Source organism: Schistocerca piceifrons, chromosome 2 (genome assembly GCF_021461385.2).
Source record: "Schistocerca piceifrons isolate TAMUIC-IGC-003096 chromosome 2, iqSchPice1.1, whole genome shotgun sequence".
Lineage (NCBI taxonomy): Eukaryota > Metazoa > Arthropoda > Insecta > Orthoptera > Acrididae > Schistocerca > Schistocerca piceifrons.
This window is the reverse complement of record NC_060139.1, coordinates 871,602,199-871,626,908: the sequence shown is the minus strand read 5'-3', so window position 1 is coordinate 871,626,908 and position 24,710 is coordinate 871,602,199. Positions and strand designations below refer to the sequence as shown.

Sequence of the window (24,710 nt, the reverse complement as noted above, 5' to 3'; positions counted from 1 at the left end):
CTGCCAACTGTAATGTTCAAAATTTCCCATTCCCTTGCGCCACCCTGTACTATTGTAAAAGTTTTCCTCATAGTGGGTCAGGAATGGATGCTGTACAGTTAATTGCCTGTACAGCAGCGTTCGTTGGTAGCAAGCGCATTGCTTGAAAAGAAAAATGAAAACGATTGTGTGTGATATCGGTGGTAGCAGGAAGAGAAGCTCAAGGTGTTCACCAGAATTTGCTCCGTACTCGAAGTGGAGGACATAAAGAATGACAAAAATTGTTTGAGAATGGGCAAACAAACGTTTCACTTTGTCCTCGTGAAAGTAGTCCCTCATATTTGCAGATATGATATTCATTCTTAATTTAATTCATCATCATCAATGTTTTTGGAAAAAGCCTGCCTCTGTGTCATTCGTGATTTAAATAATGAAACACTACACCAGTTATGTACATTCTCATGTTTAATATGTTGCATTTTGAGAATTTATTCTCATTATCAATAGGAAATATTTACATAGGTAATTTGTGGTGACTGTATGTGTGTTGTACTTTCTTGCCCTGCAGTTATGTTTTTGTGGCTTATTGCAGTCAGGCAGATATTACCTTTTTTTAATTTAATTTTTTTGTCCGATTTTCCAAAACATCACATATAATACCTTTGTACATATTTACACTTGATAATGAGAATAAAGTCTTGCAAAAAATATGTAACTGGTGCAGTGTTACATTATTTAAACCATGCGTTCCATTTCTGCTCAAGATTGTCTCATGGTAAGGTTAAGATTTGTAGCAACAGATGAAAGCTGTTCCTGCTTGCAATATGGTACTCACATCCCACAGTGTACCATTTTACGTATTACTCCAGGGATGTAAACAAATACATAAATCACTTAAGTATTACTTTATGAAGGTTAGTTTACTGTACAGATAAATACATTTATTTTACTTATGTACATTTAGACGACACTCGGATTCCACATATCGTCTTGTTCCAAATCCTTTCTTTCTATATGTCAGCTTAACATCATCCACAGTGCAGCCACTTTGTATGCAACTGATTTCTGTAGCTATTTTTTAAAAGATTCTAATCACACATTGCAGTTTTTCTAGACAGAATGCTTTGTGTTATTAAGAATTTCCTATTCTTCCTACTTTGTAAAGATCACTGTGCTGGTAACCACACACCAGATGTACTTCGACATCATTTTGTAGGTTAAAGGCACTGAAACAAGTGAAGCAACATGTATACAATGACAGCTATGTCCTAGCTATAACTTTTAAAGATCGTTGATAAATGCTTGCCTAGTTCACTATCAAGGATTTGACCAAAGGACTTTGATAAAAGATCTGGTCAGTGATCTTTTAAAGTCTAATGTGGGCGTTACTGATATTCTATATTTTACTACCTGCTCCTTCATCTAAGCTTCTCTTCGCCCTCATTCAGGGTGGGGTCCCTCAGAACTGCTGGAGTTTGAGTTCCCTGTAATGCCTGTGCCATTTCCCCAACTATGTCATCGTTTCTTTCCTGAACAAGGAGCCTGTTGTTCTGAATGTTAGGAGTGCTTCGTTTTATCTTATGTATTTTTGCTTGCAGGGCTGGAAGTTGCACCTTGTGTAGTTACGTTCTGCCAGCCTTTTCGTCTCTTTATTATTTCAACAATTTTCTTAAATGAATTTTCGTTCTTGCACTAAGCAAGGTAGTTATTAATAGTACATACTTCTGCTGTGTGAAATATTCGGGAGAATGGTATTTATCATATACGTGCTTCTAAAATGTGTGAAGTCTTCAGGTTATTAATACTTCCTTTGTTTATAGGACAATAACCATATGCTATTACTTCATTGTTAATAGGAAAGTAATTTATTAACTGTGAATGGCTAGTTACAGTTGCCAAGAGATATTGTGCTTATATTTATTTGTATTCCCTGTTTAGCCAGTCAGATTTCAGTTTCAATAATTCACATAAATTCCAGTACTTGGTAGTGGCCAATTTCCTTCCTTGTACTTAAACAATTGAACGGCAGCTCAGTCTCCTATGACTATGAGATACACAGACGTTAAACTGTAACGTTCCTCCGTTGTAAAAAAAAAAAAAAAAAAAAAAAAAAAAAAAAAAAAAAAAAACCTGCTGTTCTAATTTCTACTCTAGTTATTTATATACCAGTGCAAGCTGCCACATAAGCATGTAACGATCAGTATTTATAAAAGAAAATTATTCTATTTTGTAAATGGTAATATGATGGTGCTAACATCATATAACTTTAAGCAAAATAATCCTACAAAGTATACCTAGAAAGAGGTCCAGACATATAGGGAACACAGTAGAAAGAAAACTAAGGTAGATGAAGGAAAACTAGTAGGAAGCAAAGTTGAGAGGAGTGGGTGTGTGCTCTCCAAGTGGGAGAGAGAGAGAGAGAGTTAGCCAAGTGACAGTCTTCAACTTAGGTACATGTCTGTACACTGCTCTGCACTTACTATCATACAGTGTGCTTGTCTGCTCATCAAATTCTTTAATGCAAATGAATTGACTCAGGTGATGGATACTGTTGAAGGTGGTGATTAGTGCAGTGCTTGTGTTGCTGCTCTACGAGATGACTATATCAAGTACTGAAAATCCTTCTGTTTCAGAGTGACCAAGTTCCAGTGGGCAATATTCCTCGCAGTTTAACTGTTTTCTGTCGAGGAGAAATTACACGACAAGCCATGCCTGGTGATCATGTCACTGTGACAGGTATATTCCTTCCACTCCATCGCACAGGCTTTAAGCAAATCGTACAAGGGTTGTTGTCGGAGACATACTTGGATGCACATGTAAGTAATAAATTATTCATAATGTATTTTAAAATTTTTGTTAATGATTCAGTGGTATTCACACTTAGTTTTGGTGGCTCCATTGGAAAGATACCTCTTACACAACCTCTTAGCTTATATTGCTTTAATACTGTGAAATACTGTTGTACAAATTCAGGCTTGTCCTGATTTTACTATAAAGTGTATTTCAATCAATCTTACATAAATTGCTAAACAATTTTTGTATGTGCAGTGACCAAAATAAAGTTTATAGTTTAATGTAATGTGCTCCCTAATACTTTCTGCCCGTAACAAGGAAAATATGAAAAGGGATCTTCCCAGCTTCATTTCAAAGGGCTGTGTTTATTCTCTAGCTTGTAATTATATTGTCATTTTATAATGACACTCAAATGCTAACCGAAAGTAGTGTCTTTAGTGAGGTACAAGACTTAGTATTGAGAACGTTTTTATCATGAACACCAGTGTACAGCCAGAGCAGAATTGCTGCTGTTTATACAAACGTTGCAATTCCAGAATATATAAACTTTAGAAATTTTGAGAAACTTCCAGAAATTATAAATACTAAATAACAAATTTCTGACAGATGGGTTTGAACTGGCGACCTACAGGACACTAGCTAGTGACACTAACCACTACATCACACTGCACGCTCAACAGTTAACAATATCAGTATATTATCATCACCCTTGTTCAGCCATACGACATTCCTATACCATTATTCCAAGGTTTCCACTGTTGTAATCGCTCCTGTTTCACAACCTGCCCCATGCATCCACATAGTGCCATTTATTCCATCCATGCACAGGTAAACTGTGCAGCATAAAAGACAGAGTGACATGTGAAACCACATATTGTTTACCAACTCGTGTGTTCACTGCTCGTTGTTTTTTGTAAGAGTGACCACTGTCAAACTGGCTGAGAGCATGAGTGGACATACAATAATGGTCTATATTTGGCACACTTAATACGCAGTTGGTAATTATTTTCTGCAGTATGACTCAAGGAACCAAACTGCCTGCTACTCCACGTAGGATATTTGGATTCTCCCACCTGATAATTATTTCTCTGACCTCCAGACATAGGAATTTTCTCTTAAGCATATGGTCGCATCCTGCCACCCTTCTGGACTTAACTTATGTTAATATACAATTCTTCATTCATTTTTCTAATTATATATTGTATTTATTCCTTGTTATCAACATTACACCTTCCCTCCCTCCCTCCCTCCCTCCCTTCTCCCCTTTACCAAAGTAATACCTTTGATTTCCTAGTTTCTCTGACACCTCCTTCTTCATCTTGTTTTTCCTTGCCCTCGTAGCAAGTGGGTCACACTCATCTTTGGGCTACTCCTTTCTAGCTTTCCCAAACCTACCCCTCTTTATTCCCTCAGAAAGGAAGTAGTAACTCTGAAAGCCATTGATATTTTCTCTCTTTGAAATGTGCTTATTGGCAATAATGGAATTTCACTTCTTGAAGATAAGTACTGGCCAACCATTCTGTGGCTTTGTAATTTTATAGTCTTTTTTTATTTATTTATTTTTAAGTGAATTTTCCTTTTGATACAGCCGATTGCATTGATCACTTTTTTGTCTTTTCTGTATATCTGTAATTCTTGCCTATCAGCATTTTTTCATTATTTGACCTTTTTCACATTCATGTTGAGTGATATTTTACCCATTTAGTGGGATATTTTTTATTTAGCAATCTCCCCCCCCTGGCGATCTTCCATCGGTGCTGAGCAGTGTATTGTTATTGTTGGGCGAACTAAAAACTTTGTTTGATGATTTACTTTCATCATTGAACAATGTTCTCTTTCTGTTCAGCAATCATTTTCCAGTGTTTATCAACAGTTTTGTCTTGTTTGGCCACTTATTTTCTCTATTTCTGTGCTGTTATTTGCTTTCAGTAGTCTAATGACTGTTTTGTGTGTCTTATTTTCTGCACAGACTTTTCAGTGTGCAATTTGCCTGACATAGAGACTTCATCTTGTCTTTTTTCCTCTTTCAAGTGGTCCTTCACTAGTCTGTCATCTCATATTTTTCACCAATCTTTTAATCTTCCCACACCCAAATTCAGTGGTAAATGCCCTAGTCAGAATGTCCCCTTATTCACCCTTAACCTTAACTGAAAATATCACATCACCATTCAATCATGACTTACAACCAACAGAGTGAACACCAAACCCTGCGTAGAACAGTTCTAACTCAAATCCCAAAGGTATCCTTCTCCTCTTCCCAAAAAATCATCTGCTTAAGGTAATCCATCCCTATCTCCCAATCTTTCCTGAAAAAAATCACCAAAACCTCAAACCAGACCTGTCCAAGAACTGAAGGAAGACCAGTCCGTCGTCATACTCTCTGCAGGCAAAATCTCCACTTCACCACAATGAGTATATGGTCTAGGGGCTTCAGAGCTCTTGAACACCTCAACATACAAAAACTGCTCTTCATGACCACATTGCTTCCATACAGACAGAGCTGCAGTAAATCCTTACAATCCTAGGCTACTCACAAGGGTTCACAGTCACACGTGTAGAAGTCGTTCCCTCTCGTAACCCTCACACCTTGACCTTCTGCCTTCTTCCCAAATTACACTAAAAAACCATACCACGGTAGCTGGCATCAAAGCCCATATTCAATGTGTCTCAGGCCTTGTAGACCAACATCTGTAACCAATCTCCCTCAGCCTCTCATCCTACAGACAAAACCACAATCACATCATATATTGTCTTAAATCCATTTCCTTCCACCTGGAACCCTCCTTGTCACTTCTGATGTGATCCTATTCTACACAAACATCCCACATGCATACAGCCACTTAGCCATAGAATGCTCTCTCTTCCAAAAAACATCTGAGAGTCTCCCTAAAACCTCATTTATTGTAATTCTAGCTAAATTCATCCTTATCCTAAAGTGCTTCCCATTTTCAAGGGCCAAAGCTACAAACAACAAGGGGCCAAAATAGGAGTCAAGACGACCAAGTCCTGCACTAACCTTTTAATAGTTCGCATGGAAGAGGCATTCCTCAAAACACGGTAGCTGGGTCCCTGGCTTTGTGTAGACTTGTGGAGGACATCTTTGTGATCAGTTTGCAGAATAAGAGAACTTTCAGTGAAGAAAAACTGGTTTGCTTTTGTTCTACAATATTACTTTTATTGTGTTAACCAGTTTTCGGCTTACAAGGCCATCTTCAGACGTTTACTGAGTATTGTCACCAAAGAAGTTATGCAACTTCTTTGGTGACAATACGCAATAAATGTCTGAAGAGGGCCTTGTAAGCCAAAAACTGGTTAACACAATAAAAGTAATATTGTAGAACGAAAGCAAAATGGTGCTTTTCATTTATTATAATGTAGTTCTACCAAGAACAGACGGAAGATTCTATTAACATTAAGAAAAAAAACCAGTTCCTTGACTCATTTTTGCCAACTCAAATTTACCTGGTCCTTTTTAGGATTCTGAACCTCAATAAGTGAAAACGGAACCCTTATGGTATCACTTTCATTGTTCATCTGTCTTGTCTGTCTGTCTGAATGTTAAAAACCCTTTTTCTAAGGAATGAGTGGACAAGGTATGTTGAAATTTGTCAGTTACTAAGATCTGTGTCTCTTGGTGATGTAAAAGTTGCTCAAAAGATATGGCCATGTAGGTCCCATATTTTGGTACTCGCAAACTCACTCATCAAACCTGTAGGGTACTTCCTGTTGATCTAGAATCATATCACACACAAAAAATTTAGCTATCCAATGTCAAATTTTAAATTATAACATTCTCGAAAGCCTTGGAACTCCAGGGATCGATATCATGCCAGTATCAGTTTCAATAACAGGCATAAATTGTCGAGATTCTCAAATGCCAGAATGGATTCACTGTATATATACATAATTGAGTTTATACGGAACTCTGTCAGTGAGGCCTATTAGCATTTGGCTAATTTTTTAAAATATAAAGCCATCTTCCTGAATGGGACCTTCATCACATTGAAGCCTACATCCAAACCTCAGTCACTCTAAAACCTACAAATAAGCAAAAATATCTGCACTTTTAACAGCTACCATACTTTCCACATCAAACACTCACCTCCCCACAAGCTAGGTGTCTGGCAGATGTATCTGCTTCACTGTTAAGTCCCCCAATACTTAAACCAACAACTACTCTCAGGCTTTCCTCACCCACAACCACCATACAGATTGTATCCACAAACAAATCTCCTGAGCAGTATCCTCCACTCACCCTCTTCAACTTTAATATAAAACTTAGTGTTTTTTTATTGTTAAATCATGTGCTGTGAATAAGAATGGAGAACATGAATAGTTGCTCCAGTGCCCAATTTTCTGAGGCATTTTCATCTTTCGTGGCCTTATTAATAGCCGTAATTCAATTTGGGGTTCAGATATCCATCCATGTTGTCATTTCACTCTCTTCTTCATTCTAGCTTACAATCGTGTAATTGGGACCTTATTTATTATTAGGATATGCGCACATCACATAATCCATTGGGTATATTGGAACTGTATTCTATGCTACAAGTAATGTACTCATTACTCATATGCAGTTTTCCAACTGAGTGCCTTGAAGGTTATCCTACTGAACTTTACATAAAAAGGACATTGTGTAACCCGTTCACACCAGCATGCGCAGTCAGTGGCTCACACTTGATTCTACCAATTATGTTACTAGCAATACACCAACATATGCTGTATTAAAACTTTTACGCAGCATGGCTGTGGAATACTTTGACTGTGATGACAAAATGTGTCATGGTGTATTGCCTATCAGCCAGGTGCAATGAATAGTTGAGAATACAATTTTGTGTAACCCTTCAATAAGAGAGCTTTCTGAGCAAATGGTACATCACATAATAAGTGCTTTAGTGAAAAATTATTTTGTGAGACCTCTCATTGTTTTAAAAGAATGGACTTCCACCACTTTCAAAATAAAAGGTAGCTTAGGGTTCTTGAATATGACCACTGCCCCACTGTGAGAAACGGGAAAAACAGTGCCACCAAATGAAGGAAAGCATTAATATGCTCACCACTTCACAGTGAGAAACATAATTCTTAGCACTGACGTGAATGTGTTAAAGTTTAAAATTAAGGAATTTTGATGCCTCCTGGCATAGAATTGGCAAAGCTGTGACCACAACCCACATTATGTGAGATTCACAGCTCTGAATTTGTGAGTTGACATGAATTGTTCAGCATTCTCTTTTGGAAGTGTATTGAAAAGTTCTTAAAATGTGCAGTAATTTACGTCGTTGTGTGATGTAATATGTGATGTCCACCTCCAAAGCTGAGTGTTCAGTGCATGTGAGTCCCATATGGTGAACCTGGGGTCATTTCCTGGTAGTGCCAGCGATTTTTCCTTGATGGGAGGACACTGCCTTGTGAGACCAATTGATGAGTTATGTAAATCAGAAGTAGTAGCTTTTAGGTCTGGAAAGTTGACAACAACTGGGAGAGCACTGTGCTGATCACATGCCCCTCTGTACTGCATCCAGATGATATGGTGGCTGGTCAGCATAGTGGGGTCGTCTGGTTCTGATCTTGGAGTTTAGATTTTCTTTTAGTGTAATATTAAAGTTACTCATTTGTTGTCCAGTGAATCGTGAGTAACCTGTATGTTGGGAGAAAAGCTAAAATTAGTGGTAAAAAAAAAGTAATATTTTATTTGAATTGAGCATTCACTTGAGGTCTGAACTTTCTTGTTCTACAGTGTTTGTTAAGACTGCAACAATGTAAATTATCTGCATCTACATTTGTACTCACAAAACACTGTGAACTGCAAGGCAGAGCGTACATCCCACTGTACCAGTTATTCGGGTTTTTTCCCCTTTCCTATTCACGTATGGAGTGTGGGAAGAATGCTTGTTTAAATGCATCCATTTGTGCTGTAATTAATGTAATCTTGTCTGCACAATCCCTGTGGAAGGTGTAGTATATTTCCTAGAGACATCATTTAAAGCTGGTTCATGAAACTTTGTAGGTAGGCTTTATCAGGATAGTTTGTCTATCTTCAAGAGTCTTCATGTTCAGTTTCTTCAGCATCTCTGTGACACTTTCCCATGGATCTCACAAACCTGTGACCATTAATGCTACCCATCTGTGTATACTTTCAGCCTCCCCTGTTAGTTCTGCTTGGTGCATATCCCACACACTTGAGCAATATTCTAGGATGGGTCTCAAAGTGCTTTATTAGCAAACTTCTTTGTAGACTATCTGCATTTCCATAGTATTCCACCAAGTAAAAATTATTGATGGTGAGTAACTTCTAGCTGTTTCTTTGACTATGAAGATCCTGTTTTGTAGACGTAGTTGTGCTACTCGCACTCACCAGTTTTGCAGTTTTAATTGTTGAATGTAGTTGTATGTGACCTTCATAGATTCATAATGCTTTCTAAGTTTTCTGATATTTTAACAAATAATACTGTTCATATGGGTGATTAATTTTCCTTTTCTAGAGAGTTGTTTGTGTGAATAAAGCTGAGGACAATGAAGTACCAGATGGTGATCTGACTGAAGAAGAAATTCAGCAACTGACGGAAGAGGAATTCTATAGCAAGTTAGCAGGAAGCATTGCACCTGAGATTTACGGCCATGAGGATGTTAAGAAGGCTTTGTTATTGCTTCTTGTTGGTGGTGTTGACCGCTGTCCAAATGGCATGAAGATTAGAGGTTAGTTTTATGCGAGTTCTGTTGCTTTGTGTCACTGCATATTACTCTTGTCTCTGTGCAGGGAAAGTCTACAGGAAATCTCAAATTAATGTTCGTAATTTTACCTAAAATGAAATGTTGATATCCAAAATTTGTCTTCATTTTGATTAGTAAACAAGCGTTTGTTTTTCTCAGGCAATATCAATATATGCTTAATGGGAGATCCTGGTGTGGCCAAATCACAGCTACTATCATACATAGATCGATTAGCTCCAAGAAGTCAGTATACAACTGGCCGTGGATCATCAGGTGTTGGTCTCACTGCCTCTGTCACCAAAGACCCATTGACTGGCGAAATGATGTTAGAAGGTGGAGCCCTTGTGTTGGCAGACCAGGGAATATGCTGTATAGATGAATTTGATAAGATGGCTGAATATGATCGTACCGCCATTCATGAAGTCATGGAACAGCAGACAATTTCTATCGCAAAGGTGAGTGTAAAGAAGAATGGACTTAACATTTCTTTTTGTATGTTCCTGAAGGTTTCAAAACTTAAATCTTGCTTGAAACAACTTGTTCCCTGGATGAATAGGGCAGAATTAATATTAGCAAAAACCTTTACATGAAAAGATTAGGCTTACTTCTGGGATCATAAAATGGAGATGTTTAAAATGAAATGGGCTCAGGTGTAAGGTAACTGGTAAATTGAAGATGAGCCTCGGAAAGATAGCAAAGAAACATCAGTCTAGTTAATAGTGTTTGCTAACAGAATAAAGTACTGAAGCAGGAGTCACTTCATTCTTAATTGATGAAGGAAACAAAAAGGGTTACTGGGTTGTGCTCTTTGCCCCAAAAACAGGTATTTAATAAAAGGATGATTACGGTTTCTACATGTGGAGCAATAAACAAGTTGCTGAAATTAAATATGTTCATTTGCATGATCCTCAGCAGCAGCAGCTGTTACCATAAATTATCATTGGTTTCTCTCTCTCTTAAGCTTACTGCAATTAGAGATAATTTTATACCAGACGCTTTTTGATTTTATTTACAACTCATCTTCTGTACCTATTCTGGAAATATGAATACACAGGGCTATTACAAATGATTGAAGCGATTTCATAAATTCACTGTAGCTCCATTCATTGACATATGGTCACGACACACTACAGATACGTAGAAAAACTCATAAAGTTTTGTTCGGCTGAAGCCGCACTTCAGGTTTCTGCCGCCAGAGCGCTCGAAAGCGCAGTGAGACAAAATGGTGACAGGAGCCGAGAAAGCGTATGTCGTGCTTGAAATGCACTCACATCAGCCAGTCATAACAGTGCAACGACACTTCAGGACGAAGTTCAACAAAGATTCACCAACTGCTAACTCCATTTGGCGATGGTATGTGCAGTTTAAAGCTTCTGGATGCCTCTGTAAGGGGAAATCAACGGGTTGGCCTGCAGTGAGCGAAGAAACGGTTGAACGCGTGCGGGCAAGTTTCACGCGTAGCCCGCGGAAGTCGACGAATAGAGCAAGCAGGGAGCTAAACGTACCACAGCCGATGGTTTGGAAAATCTTACGGAAAAGGCTAAAGCTGAAGCCTTACCGTTTACAATTGCTACAAGCCCTGACACCCGATGACAAAGTCAAACACTTTGAATTTTCGGCGCGGTTGCAACAGCTCATGGAAGAGGATGCGTTCAGTGCGAAACTTGTTTTCAGTGATGAAGCAACATTTTTTCTTAATGGTGAAGTGAACAGACACAATGTGCGAATCTGGGCGGTAGAGAATCCTCACACATTCGTGCAGCAAATTCGCAATTCACGAAAAGTTAACTTGTTTTGTGCAATCTCATGGTTTAAAGTTTATGGCCCCTTTTTCTTCTGCGAAAAAAAACGTTACAGGGCACTTGTATCTGGACATGGTGGAAAATTGGCTCATGCCACAACTGGAGACCGACAGCGCCGACTTCATCTTTCAACAGGATGGTGCTCCACCGCACTTCCATCATGATGTTCGGCATTTCTTAAACAGGAGATTGGAAAACCGATGGATTGGTCGTGGTGGAGATCATGATCAGCAATTCATGTCATGGCCTCCACGCTCTCCCGACTTAACCCCATGCGATTTCTTTCTGTGGGGTTATGTGAAAGACTTGGTGTTTAAACCTCCTCTACCAAGAAACGTGCCAGAACTGCGAGCTCGCATCAACGATGCTTTCGAACTCATTGATGGGGACATGCTGCGCCGAGTGTGGGAGGAACTTGATTATCGGCTTGATGTCTGCCGAATCACTAAAGGGGCACATATCGAACATTTGTGAATGCCTAAAAAACTTTTTGAGTTTTTGTATGTGTGTGCGAAGCATTGTGAAAATATCTCAAATAATAAAGTTATTGTAGAGCTGTGAAATCGCTTCAATCATTTGTAATAACTCTGTATAACATGTTGGTATATTTTGGTTTTTATAGATTAAAAACCGCATTTCTTTATAAATCCAGCATGCATCTTACAGTAAGAAACAAAGATGATGTGACTTACCAAACGAAAGCGCTAGCACGTCGATAGACACACAAACATACACACAAAATACTAGCTTTCGCAACCAACGGTTGCTTCGTCAGGAAAGAGGGAAGGAGAGGGAAAGACGAAAGGATTTGGGGTTTAAGGGAGAGGGTAAGGAGTCATTCCAATCCTGGGAGCGGAAAGACTTACCTTAGGGGGAAAAAGGGACAGGTATACACTCGCGCACACACACACACACACACACACACACACACACACACACACACATATCCATCCACACATATACAGACACAAGCAGACATATACAGAGGCAAAGAGTTTCTACAGTGATGTACAACCACAAATACAGAATATCCAGTATTTTCAAAAAACAAGGCAAAAAATCCCCCCCCCCCCCTCCCCCTCATGAACCATGGACCTTGCCGTTGGTGGGGAGGCTTGCGTGCCTAAGCGATACAGATAGCCGTACCGTAGGTGCAACCACAACGGAGGGGTATCTGTTGAGAGACCAGACAAACGTGTGGTTCCTGAAGAGGGGCAGCAGCCTTTTCAGTAGTTGCAAGGGCAGCAGTCTGGATGATTGACTGATCTGGCCTAGTAACAATAACCAAAACGGCCTTGCTGTGCTTGTACTGCGAACGGCTGAAAGCAAGGGGAAACTACAGCCGTAATTTTTCCCGAGGGCATGCAGCTTTACTGTATGATTAAATGATGATGGCGTCCTCTTGGGTAAAATATTCCGGAGGTAAAATAGTCCCCCATTCGGATCTCCGGGCGGGGACTACTCAAGAGGACGTCGATATCAGGAGAAAGAAAACTGGCGTTCTACGGATCGGAGCGTGGAATGTCAGATCCCTTAATCGGGCAGGTAGGTTAGAAAATTTAAAAAGGGAAATGGATAGGTTAAAGTTAGATATAGTGGGAATTAGTGAAGTTCGGTGGCAGGAGGAACAAGACTTCTGGTCAGGTGACTACAGGGTTATAAACACAAAATCAAATAGGGGTAATGCAGGAGTAGGTTTAATAATGAATAGGAAAATAGGAATTTGGGTAAGCTACTACAAACAGCATAGTGAACGCATTATTGTGGTCAAGATAGATACGAAGCCCACACCTACTACAGTAGTACAAGTTTATATGCAAACTAGCTCTGCAGATGAAGAAATTGAAGAAATGTATGATGAAATAAAAGAAATTATTCAGATTGTGAAGGGAGACGAAAATTTAATAGTCATGGGTGACTGAAATTCGAGTGTAGGAAAAGGGAGAGAAGGAAACATAGTAGGTGAATATGGATTGGGGCTAAGAAATGAAAGAGGAAGCCGCCTGATAGAATTTTGCACAGAGCACAACATAATCATAAGTAACACTTGGTTTAAGAATCACGAAAGAAGGTTGTATACATGGAAGAACTCTGGAGATACTAAAAGGTATCAGATAGATTATATAATGGTAAGACAGATATTTAGGAACCAGGTTTTAAATTGTAAGACATTTCCAGGGGCAGATGTGGACTCTGACCACAATCTATTGGTTATGACCTGTAGATTAAAACTGAAGAAACTGCAAAAAGGTGGGAATTTAAGGAGATGGGACCTGGATAAACTGAAAGAACCAGAGGTTGTACAGAGTTTCAGGGAGAGCATAAGGGAACAATTGACAGGAATGGGGGAAAGAAATACAGTAGAAGAAGAATGGGTAGCTTTGAGGGATGAAGTAGTGAAGGCAGCAGAGGATCAAGTAGGTAAAAAGACGAGGGCTAGTAGAAATCCTTGGGTAACAGAAGAAATATTGAATTTAATTGATGAAAGGAGAAAATATAAAAATGCAGTAAATGAAGCAGCCAAAAAGGAATACAAACGTCTCAAAAATGAGATCGACAGGAAGTGCAAAATGGCTAAGCAGGCATGGCTAGAGGACAAATGTAAGGATGTAGAGGCCTATCTCACTAGGGGTACGATAGATACTGCCTACAGGAAAATTAAAGAGACCTTTGGAGAGAAGAGAACGACTTGTATGAATATCAAGAGCTCAGATGGAAACCCAGTTCTAAGCAAAGAAGGGAAAGCAGAAAGGTGGAAGGAGTATGTAGAGGGTCTATACAAGGGCGATGTACTTGAGGACAATATTATGGAAATGGAAGAGGATGTAGATGAAGATGAAATGGGAGATGTGATACTGCGTGAAGAGTTTGGCAGAGCACTGAAAGACCTGAGTCGAAACAAGGCCCCCGGAGTAGACAACATTCCATTGGAACTACTGACGGCCTTGGGAGAGCCAGTCCTGACAAAACTCTGCCATCTGGTGAGCAACATGTATGAGACTGGCGAAATACCCTCAGACTTCAAGAAGAATATAATAATTCCAATCCCAAAGAAAGCAGGTGTTGACAGGTGTGAAAATTACCGAACTATCAGTTTAATAAGTCTCAGCTGCAAAATACTAACACAAATTCTTTACAGACGAATGGAAAAACTAGTAGAAGCCAACCTCGGGGAAGATCAGTTTGGATACCGTAGAAACACTGGAACACGTGAGGCAATTCTGACCTTACGACTTATCTTAGAAGAAAGATTAAGGAAAGGCAAACCTACATTTCTAGCATTTGTAGACTTAGAGAAAGCTTTTGACAATGTTGACTGGAATACTCTCTTTCAAATTCTAAAGGTGGCAGGGGTAAAATATAGGGAGTGAAAGGCTATTTACAATTTGTACAGAAACCAGATGGCAGTTATAAGAGTCGAGGGACATGAAAGGGAAGCAGTGGTTGGGAAGGGAGTAAGACAGGGTTGTAGCCTCTCCCCGATGTTGTTCAATCTGTATATTGAGCAAGCAGTAAAGGGAACAAAAGAAAAATTCGGAGTAGGTATTAAAATTCATGGAGAAGAAATAAAAACTTTGAGGTTCGCCGATGACATTGTAATTCTGTCAGAGACAGCAAAGAACTTGGAAGAGCAGTTGAACGGAATGGTGTCTTGAAAGGCTATAAAATGAACATTAACAAAAGCAAAACGAGGATAATGGAATGTAGTCGAATTAAGTCGGCTGATGTTGAGGGTATTAGATTAGGAAATGAGACACTTAAGTGGTAAAGGAGTTTTGCTATTTGGGGAGCAAAATAACTGATGATGGTCGAAGTAGAGAGGATATAAAATGTAGGCTGGCAATAGCAAGGAAAGCGTTTCTGAAGAAGAGAAATTTGTTAACATCCAGTATTGATTTAAGTGTCAGGAAGTCATTTCTGAAAGTATTCGTATGGAGTGTAGCCATGTATGGAAGTGAAACATGGACGATAAATAGTTTGGACAAGAAGAGAATAGAAGCTTTCGAAATGTGGTGCTACAGAAGAATGCTGAAGATTAGATGGGTAGATCACATAACTAATGAGGAAGTATTGAATAGGATTGGGGAGAAGAGAAATTTGTGGCACAACTTGACCAGAAGAAGGGATCGGTTGGTAGGACATGTTCTGAGGCATCAAGGGATCACCAATTTAGTATTGGAGGGCAGCGTGGAGGGTAAAAATCGTAGAGGGAGACCAAGAGATGAATACACTAAGCAGATTCAGAAGGATGTAGGTTGCAGTAGGTACTGGGAGATGAAAAAGCTTGCACAGGATAGAGTAGCATGGAGAGCTGCATCAAACCAGTCTCAGGACTGAAGACCAAAACAACAACAACAACAAGGCAAAAAATACCCCACCAAACTAACAATTCAATTCAAAGGTACGTCCAAAAAAAAGATGGGGGAAAAGATATCTATATCAGAAATCAGGAGTATACCAACTGAAATGTAATACATGTGGTGGAAGATACATAGTCGTATCAGGAGAACATTTGACACCAGATATAGAGAGTAGGAAGCTTAGGACAAATCATTCAACTTTTGCAGAACACTTGCACCACCATAAAATTACCATCAAAGTCATGCACGGATTTTAATTTAAAAAAAAAAAAAAAAACCTTCCTACACTACTAGAAAACAACCGCATTCTGAAAACAGTAACAGAAAAGAAAAAAAATCATAAATAATAACATCGTTAGTGGAAGCAGGAGGCCATCTTATATCTTTGAGAGCCTAGTATTCTTTCAGAACCCTTCATTGCTGAACTGGCTGAAATTGGTTATCTGTGAAACGAACTTACGATCTAGGCAGTACAGTGTTCTAAAAGGATACTTGACTTTCGGCACTCAACATGACATTAAATATAGATGTTCACCACCCCCTACACAATGTCACCCACTCACTGCGTCCCACCCACACCACCCTCCACACATACATACAAATGCATAAAAAAACTTTCATGCATTGGCAATGCTCACAACCCACATGAAAAACAACGTAAACATTTTAATATAGTGCTGAGTGTGGAACACATGCAACTGCAGCTCTATTCATAAAGTGAGCTGAAGTGGAAGTAATGAAAATGCAATGTAAGAAAAAGTGCCTTCAAAAAAAGCAAACTTTGCCACCAAGTGTGAATGCACAAGCAAGTTTCTTTCAACCTCAAACACCCCCCCCCCCCCCACACACACACACACACACACACACACACACACACACACACACACACACACACACACACACAAACAGTGAAGGAAGAATCATGGGTTTGCAGAATATGTAAACAAGAGGCAGGAACATCGTAAGCTTAAGACAGGGAAACCAGTGATACTTGCTGAAGTTTATTTGTGTTTCCTAATATTTTTTTTTTTTTGTCCTACTTCAGTATGTGCCAAACATTTTCTACAGGACGATTGCTCTTCATCAGTTGCATATGTCTAAATAAACTCTTTGAGGCAGACAAGCGGTTGCTTTCTTCTTTAAGTGTAAGTAAGGATAGTACCGCCGGTGAACACATGGCAATTTGTGTGTGCATGGGGGGGGGGGGGGGGGGGGGGGGGCAGATAAAAAGCCTAAAGGATTCATATACTATACAAGCACTTTCACATTTCCAGTTTGCTTTTCATAAATCCAACTCTCTTCTTTTTCTCAACAGAAAAAATTTTCTTTGGATAGAAATTTAATTTTGATTCTTAACCCCTTAACAGCTGAAGACAAGTAAACTTTACATACTCTGCCATTCCACAGGTGCTGAAGGAGTGTTTAAATGCAGTGCCTGTGTTTTCGTGAAGTGCTATTGACGTGTTTACTGGTCGTGTTCCATTGACCCCTCACTGCTGCGGACAAGTTACTTCCGTATCTTGGCAAATAAAAACATTTTGAGTACCGTATTTACTCGAATCTAAGCCGCACCTGAAAAATGAGACTCGAAATCAAGGGAAAAAAAAAAAATTCCCGAATCTAAGCTGCACCTGAAATTTGAGGCTCAAAATTCAAGGGGAGAGAAAAGTTTTAGGACGCACCACCAAATCGAAACGAAGTTGGTCCATTGCAATATGAGACACAATTTAGGTTGAATGAATGACTGTACAGCTACATTAGTTTGGTTTCAGTCGTAAGCTTAGCAATTAAGCTTTACCAGGTAGCTATTGATATGAGTCAGGCGCTCCGTCCGTATTTATACGGGTACCCATACTTTTTCACGTGCTTCGTCTGGTTTGAATTGATTGCTTATTTTTCTTTGTTATGATAAGTGCTGTTCTCTTTGTTATAGGTGTTTACGTCACTCTAAGCTGAAAATGCATTATCGTACTGTGTCATGCATTGTTTGTCGCAGTCTGATAATGAGTGTTTACGGCCTGTCGCCGCTCGCGGCATGGCTTGCTTTTGTGCCCGCTACTGCCGCTTACAATTTAAAAAGGTATAAAAAAAGAGAGGAATCGTCTCATTAGCGAAACAATGGCAAGAGACTGCTATTTGTTGTTACTTACACTGCTGCTTTCTTTGATAATGATCAACAAGAACCAAATAATAGACTGCATATGATAAAAGATGTTCTGAACGAGAGTTTAGCGAAAAATTTTCTCCGTTTGAAAATCTTTGCACATGCCTCTTTACTACATTACATTCCGCACAGAAATTAGTCATCTTATATTTAAAAATCTAGTCAATTGTCGTGGTTCATTTCTGACTGCATCACTATTAGGCATAAGAATAACACGAATATAAACATGGCATGATATCTATATTCTTCCGCGTTTGCTATTGTCTCACTCTTAGTTTCGTACTTTATTAGGCAGACAGGATTTAAATGAGATAGCAGCAAACACGAAAGAATACATGGCAAAATGTTAATATTTGTATTATTCGTATGGTGAAAAGAATACTTGCATGTGATTCACAATTCATAAAAGTTCCTATTAGCGACCATCTCTTCTCACAGGTAGGAAAAAATTCAGAACGTAGAGTTGGCCATACTGACAAACACCCAAAACAGTCTTGCCAGTCGGAGTTTCGTAGTACATTGAAAGGCTGCTACATTCGAAGATGAACGATACAGAATTTGTATTTACTTCATTGGATAGTGTATGAAAATGCGGGGCGGAGAAAAAATCTCGTCTTACACCTTTTTTTATAATTTATTTACTGACACAAAGGTTTTGGCGCCAGTATTTATCTTTGTGCCTGCAAAGCATGCCTGTGTAGTGCTACATATACTTGATGGCAGAAGTTAGTTGTAGTGACACCTACCAACATTTTTCAGAACTTCCACTTACTTTACACTCGATTCTAAGCCGCAGGCAGTTTTTTGGATTACAAAAACCGGAAAAAAAGTGCGGCTTAGATTCGAGTAAATACGGTATTTTTCATACAATATACATGCCTCATTGCATGCTGTCAAGTGCAGAAAATCTTGTTTCACTATTATGAACCATTTATGAAACATGTTATGACAACATGATTTACAATGCACAAGGACAGAAATTGGCACAATAAGTGGGACTGGCCTCCTGATGTAAAACTCGGTAACTTACAGAACGAAATAAGATACTGTTCTGCTCTCAGTTTTAAATAAAATTTCATTATCTTATCTACATTTGATACACTGTAATATATGAGCTAAAATCAGTGCGTTTCTAATTCTGCAAACTCATTACAAATTTTTTGAGTGAGTGATAAGTGTCTCACAGTGGTGGCAACCCCAGATTGCAGCAGTCTACGATCCTACTGCCATAACAAACCCACTTTCAGCACGGAATGCAGAGATCATGTTGGTAGCAGAAAAAGGGTTAACTTAACTGAATGTCAGGGGGACTTTGCTTTTGAATGTAAGAAATGATTATGTAATCACATTGACAAATGTGTTGAGGTTAAAATATCTGCTGTATCTGTTGGACATTTAATTATATATGTATTATAATTACTGTCGCAATTTTTTTAATTAACATGTAGCATGTTTGCCTTTTTGCCGGCCGCGGTGGCCAAGCTGTTCTTGGCGCCTCAGTCCGGAACCGCGTGACTGCTACGGTCGCAGGTTCGAATCCTGAATCGGGCATGGATGTGTGTGATGTGCTTACATTACTTAGGTTTAAGTAGTTCTAAGTTTTAGGGGACTGATCACTTAAGATGTTAAAACCCATAGTGCTCAGAGCCATTTGAACCATTTTTGCCTTTTTTTCCTTTTTCAGGCTGGTATAATGACAAGTCTGAATGCACGTGTGAGTATTCTTGCTGCAGCAAATCCAGCATATGGTCGTTACAATCCTAAACGCTCTGTGGAACAAAATATCCAGCTACCTGCAGCCCTTTTGTCACGATTTGACCTACTCTGGTTAATTCAGGACAAGCCGGACAGGGATAATGATCTCAGGTACATGTAGAAACAAAATATTAATTGCTTAAAAGTATCATTTTTAGGTCCTTACATATCTGGATAGATTTTCTTGGTTAAGAAATTATTAAAATGTAATTACTGACAATATGCAATTAATTTTAAGGTTTTGCACAATAACCAGACAAGTGACATTTTTTTGGGAAGCTCGTTCATGGCCTGGGGTTGTACTATCTGATGCCAAGTATCATTCTGTGCAAGATGCAGCCAAAATAGTTTATTATTTCTCTGCTACGGCAAACTGGGAGTTAGCTGTTACCTCATTGATACATTTGTTTTGGAATTTCCTTAATAGATTAGTTCAGCATGTGTCCAGATAATAAAGGTAATAATAATGTATCTGAACAACTGTTGAATTCCTGGTTTAGGACCAAAAGATAGGTTGTACTGAGATGACAAGTTACATAGTATTCATCTTAGTGCAGCCAACACTGTAGATTTAGTTAGAAAATTATGTGGAGAAGAAAGTTGACATGAGATTTGATATGAAGAATGCTATGTATACTTCAAACACAATATTGCAATACCGTTTTGTGTGTTTGACCAGTTGTATGTCTGTCACATGTTGGTAGTTACAGACTTGATCAGATGAAAGCTATGGGAAGTTTCTCTAGTGTTGTGTTTGTGTGTGTGGGTGCGTGGGGAGTGGGAGATTTTCATTTCTTATAGGCAAAAAGTAATAAAGATGTCAACATGGCAAGTAGTATAAAGTTTCCTTTGTTTTGTTTCTTACACAGGCTGGCTCATCACATTGCTTATGTTCACCAACATTGCAAACAGCCACCGATGACATTCAAATCAATGGACATGCAGTTAATGCGGCGTTACATTGCATTATGCAAGAAAAAGAATCCTGTTATTCCTGAAGAACTGTCAGATTACATTGTTGGTAAGTTGGACTGTTACTGCTAATTCTATTTCTAGTTACAAGTATAATGAAGAAATATCTTTTGCTTCTTCTGGAGCTTATCTGTAATTGTGGTTGTTGGCGCCCCCTTTTTCCACGAGCTCTCTCTGATGTAAATATACATATGCTTATATAACGCGATTATGATTACTTGTATACAACGATGTCAAGTAAATGGGTTGGTTGTTGTTCATTAAATGCAGTGTAGTAAACCAGAATTTCACCAATAGGCAGGAGGTGTCCAAAAATTTTCCCTTGTGCATAATGTGACTTCCACTTCTGATAAAATGAATATGTATGAAAAATATACAGATGTCACTGTTTTGAATTCAATAGCACATTGTAGATTCTCCTGCAGCTGGCTAGGATAAGTCGGGGGGGAGGGGAAGGACCATGTCAGGCATAACATTCCATAGCAAGCTGCAGGTTAATTATTTTCTTATTGTGCTCTGGTTTGAAGAAGCAATTTAAGTGAAGGTTCCTAATTTCATTTAGTTGCCTGTACTCTATTTAGTATATAATTCGGAGACTTGTTCAGAATTGTTGGAATAGGTCATGTTGAAATAATTTTAAAAAATTAATGCTTGACAAAATATTTATTAATGTAAGTTTTGCAGGTCTACCTAGTTTCACCAGTCAAAAGTTCTGGATGGAATACAAAGAATGGAAGGTGTAAAAAAATTGCCACTCACCATTCAATTGAGCAGTCAAAAGGAACGAAAACAAAATTAAATTGTCAGTAAACTTTTGGACAATTTCCTCCTCTCAAGCTAACAGACAGACAAAACAAATACACACTGCTACATTGTCCTGGTGTGGTAGCTATACTGGGTAGAGGGGTTGCACCAAAAGGAGTGGGCAAGAGGAGCAAGGAGAACGCTCCTCGTGATGTTACTTTTACCCAATTATTTTCAGGAAGCTTTTGCCATCAATGGGTTACTTCTATAATGTATTACAATATTGTCAGTGATGTGTTTCATAATGCAGCATGTAGTTTGATTTATTTTGCTTGACTGTCAGGCCCACAACACGTAGTTTCACTTGCTTTGGTTGTTTGCAAGGCCCGTAAACCCTGCCTTATTTTCTGCAGTTGCAAACGAATGAGGAGTGTGGAATACAAAGATTTATCATTAACAAGGAAACCGAGCCTCAAAGGGAAAAATAATTAAGATTAAACTCCTCATACATAACATGTTAAGAAAGAAAACGTCTCTGAAATCTGGAGGAGCTAAGGTAATAGGCACAGCTATGCTGAATAATGTCACTAGTCATTTTTTCATGCCACAGCTGACCTCTCCATCTGACTGGTTTTTACTTTTCATGGAGGGTTTTAAACACTCGAATCTACCTGGATAATGCTACACAGGTTTAGCTGGGATACAGTGTTTCGGACATCTTGAAGGAAGTTCGAAGTTCTTGGGTGAGCAGTAGGTTGTTGAAATATGGTCTGCTTCACTGCATTACGGATGCTAACAGAACAGTTGTCACTTTGAAGTACTATTCTGTGAGGAAGAGACACAGTTTTCGTAAAGTAATATTGCCCTGGAATACACAATCATGTGATGAGGTATACGTTATTGGTATTAAACTGCTGTTCTACCTGCTGTATGTTCTCAGTACAGTGCCAAGTATTACTTAACCTGGAAAATAAATCAGATAAATGTTTATATTGGTAAGAGAAATATGGCAAAACACCTGGTATTGCCCGCAACATATTGTGGAGAGCTGCTTGCTGCTGCTATTACTGCGATAGGAGCATCACAGTGATGACCCATCCAGATAACCAAGCACTTTGAAACACCTGCTTCTGGGACACAGGGAGGCAGACTGGTCTAATATCGAAATCTGCCTCGCAGATAAAACGGTTGCTGGTATGCCATCCATCATGTCTGTTGTTTAGACACTTTTCCACATCCACTTAGGTAAATACCAGGATGGTTCCCACTTCACATTCACAATGTGCAAACACATCTAGACACAGACAGAAGGGATAAATGGAATTAACTTTTTAACATGTCACATGTCTGTAGGAAACAGTGGTTTCTTGACTTAATTCTTTGAAGTAGTTGCCACAGATGAAACTTGTTATAGGAGGACACTCCCAATAGGTCCTGTGTATTGGAGTTTCGTGAATCCGTGGCTGGATCCTGCCTTTGCTACTGCTGTGTGATTTTAAAGATTTGTGAGCCTGAGTTACCAGAACATGCTAATCATTGTCAATCCTGAGATAAGGTTGATGACATGGAATAGGAAGTGGAGGGAGGGGGGGAGCCATTTCTGGCCAGAGTGCGGAGCCTTTCCTTCTGTAGGCAGTGTCTCATGATGCAGCTTTTGCACTAATTACATGTAACACCACTTTACGCTTCAGTTACTAGTCATGACTTAAGCAAATGGGCCATTTGCAGTCAGAGCAAAGGAGCAACTGTAAAACTTTGTGTGTAGTGACCTGTACTGCTAAATATTACATGTTGTAATCATTTAAAATAGAATACTATGAGTTACCCTCATCTGAACAGGGGTATCACTATTATAGCAGTTGTTTTTCTTTATTTTGAATTTTTAATTAGCATCCAAATTGAAATTGTAATCTTTGGTTTAAGAATGTACGTGATCCTGAGTATCTTGCTGCTGAGATTGTTTGAGTGACATACAGATCGTAACACAACAGAATGTGTGTCAACCGTAGTTGGTAATATTGCCATATCTGGAACTGCCTAATATGTAATAATCATTTTTCTTTCAGGTTCATACGTGGAAATGAGAAGAGAAGCACGCAACAGCAAGGATGTCACGTTTACATCTGCAAGAAATCTGTTGGCAATTCTTCGCTTGTCAACAGCTTTGGTAAGCTGAACATAAGACATTGCACTATTACCACTATTGTCCCACTGCAAACTGAACTTGTCATGAGGTTGTTTCCTGCGCAATTGTTCTGATTTATGCTGTCATTAAATCAGTAATGCTGACTGTGTGCTTAAACTTAAAATTATGTTTAAATAGATTTTTCTCTTTGGTCATCAGAACAAAGAACTACAATAGAATTATTCAATCTTGTGCCGCAAGACAACTTTTTACTAGGACAATGCAGTAATTTCAGTTTATATGTGGGTTGGTTTCTTACAGAAAACTAGGTTATTGAAAGCAAATTGTTGGCAAATAGAATAAATTTCAACTTGCATGTGAGTTTTTGAACAATTAAGTGCTGTGTGTGGATTGTGCTGTTTTGTAATCAAATATTTCTGTGTGGATACAAATGAGTAGGAACCTTAAAATATTGCCTCTGTTTTTGGCGAAATCGGTATGTGCCTGCTTGAGCGGCTATTGGTGATACAAATTTGAAAGGTTGCCATGCTGTGTGCCCAATGACAAAGTATTGGTGCTTTGAAATTGTCATAAAAAGAGAGTGGTGGTGGTGGTGATAACAATGATGATGATGTAACAAGAGCTTCTTGATTGGAGTGTTGCTTGTGCAAAAACTTCAACAGTTTTTTTTCCTTCCTGAAATGGTCTATGCTTGTTTTCTTCTTTTGACTTTATTTGAGCTTTAAACAAAGGAGTTTCTGTGCTGTGGAAGAGTTACTCGAAGCCTCTGATGGACCATGATTGGTCTTTTCACTCATTCGAAAATAAGAAAATAAAATAATGAGCTATGCACAATGCAAAAGAATGTGGAGTACATAAAGCATATGGAAACAGCTACTGCTCAGTTGAGTGCGAAGACTATCACCCAACCATAATACAAAATGGCTCCCCACTTCAAACTGCCATATTAAAATGCCCATGTAACACCGACTTCAGCTACAGACAGATGCACGTGTTTCTTCGTCCTAAGATGCTAGGTCCCATGGCAAAGTCGTACATTGCAATAAATGGTGTGTATACTATACAAGGTGGGTAATGCGACTAATTTCTTTCTTATGCAGTAATACACTGCAGCACATGCTAAGCTGCTGGATTAGGTGGAGGGAGGTGTTAGATTTAAAACGTGGCAGTGTTGTTACATAAAATGGCACAATGGGTTGTTCTGTGGAGCAACAGTATGCTATCAAATTTTGTGTTAAATTTAGGAAGTCCACAACTGTAATATTTCTGTTAATTCAGCAAGC

The 24,710-nt window shown here is 38.9% G+C and overlaps 1 protein-coding gene across 1 annotated transcript in view; it reads left to right on the top strand.

Moving 5' to 3' along the window:
* LOC124776261 (DNA replication licensing factor Mcm7) overlaps window positions 1-24,710 on the top strand; it is a 74,541-nt gene that overhangs the window by 29,009 nt on the left and 20,822 nt on the right. The window contains exons 7-12 of the mRNA XM_047251154.1: window positions 2,613-2,795; window positions 9,255-9,468; window positions 9,643-9,938; window positions 19,495-19,676; window positions 20,435-20,586; window positions 23,348-23,448. Of these exons, the coding sequence (XP_047107110.1) occupies window positions 2,613-2,795; window positions 9,255-9,468; window positions 9,643-9,938; window positions 19,495-19,676; window positions 20,435-20,586; window positions 23,348-23,448 (1,128 nt within the window). The remainder of the gene's footprint in view (window positions 1-2,612; window positions 2,796-9,254; window positions 9,469-9,642; window positions 9,939-19,494; window positions 19,677-20,434; window positions 20,587-23,347; window positions 23,449-24,710) is intronic.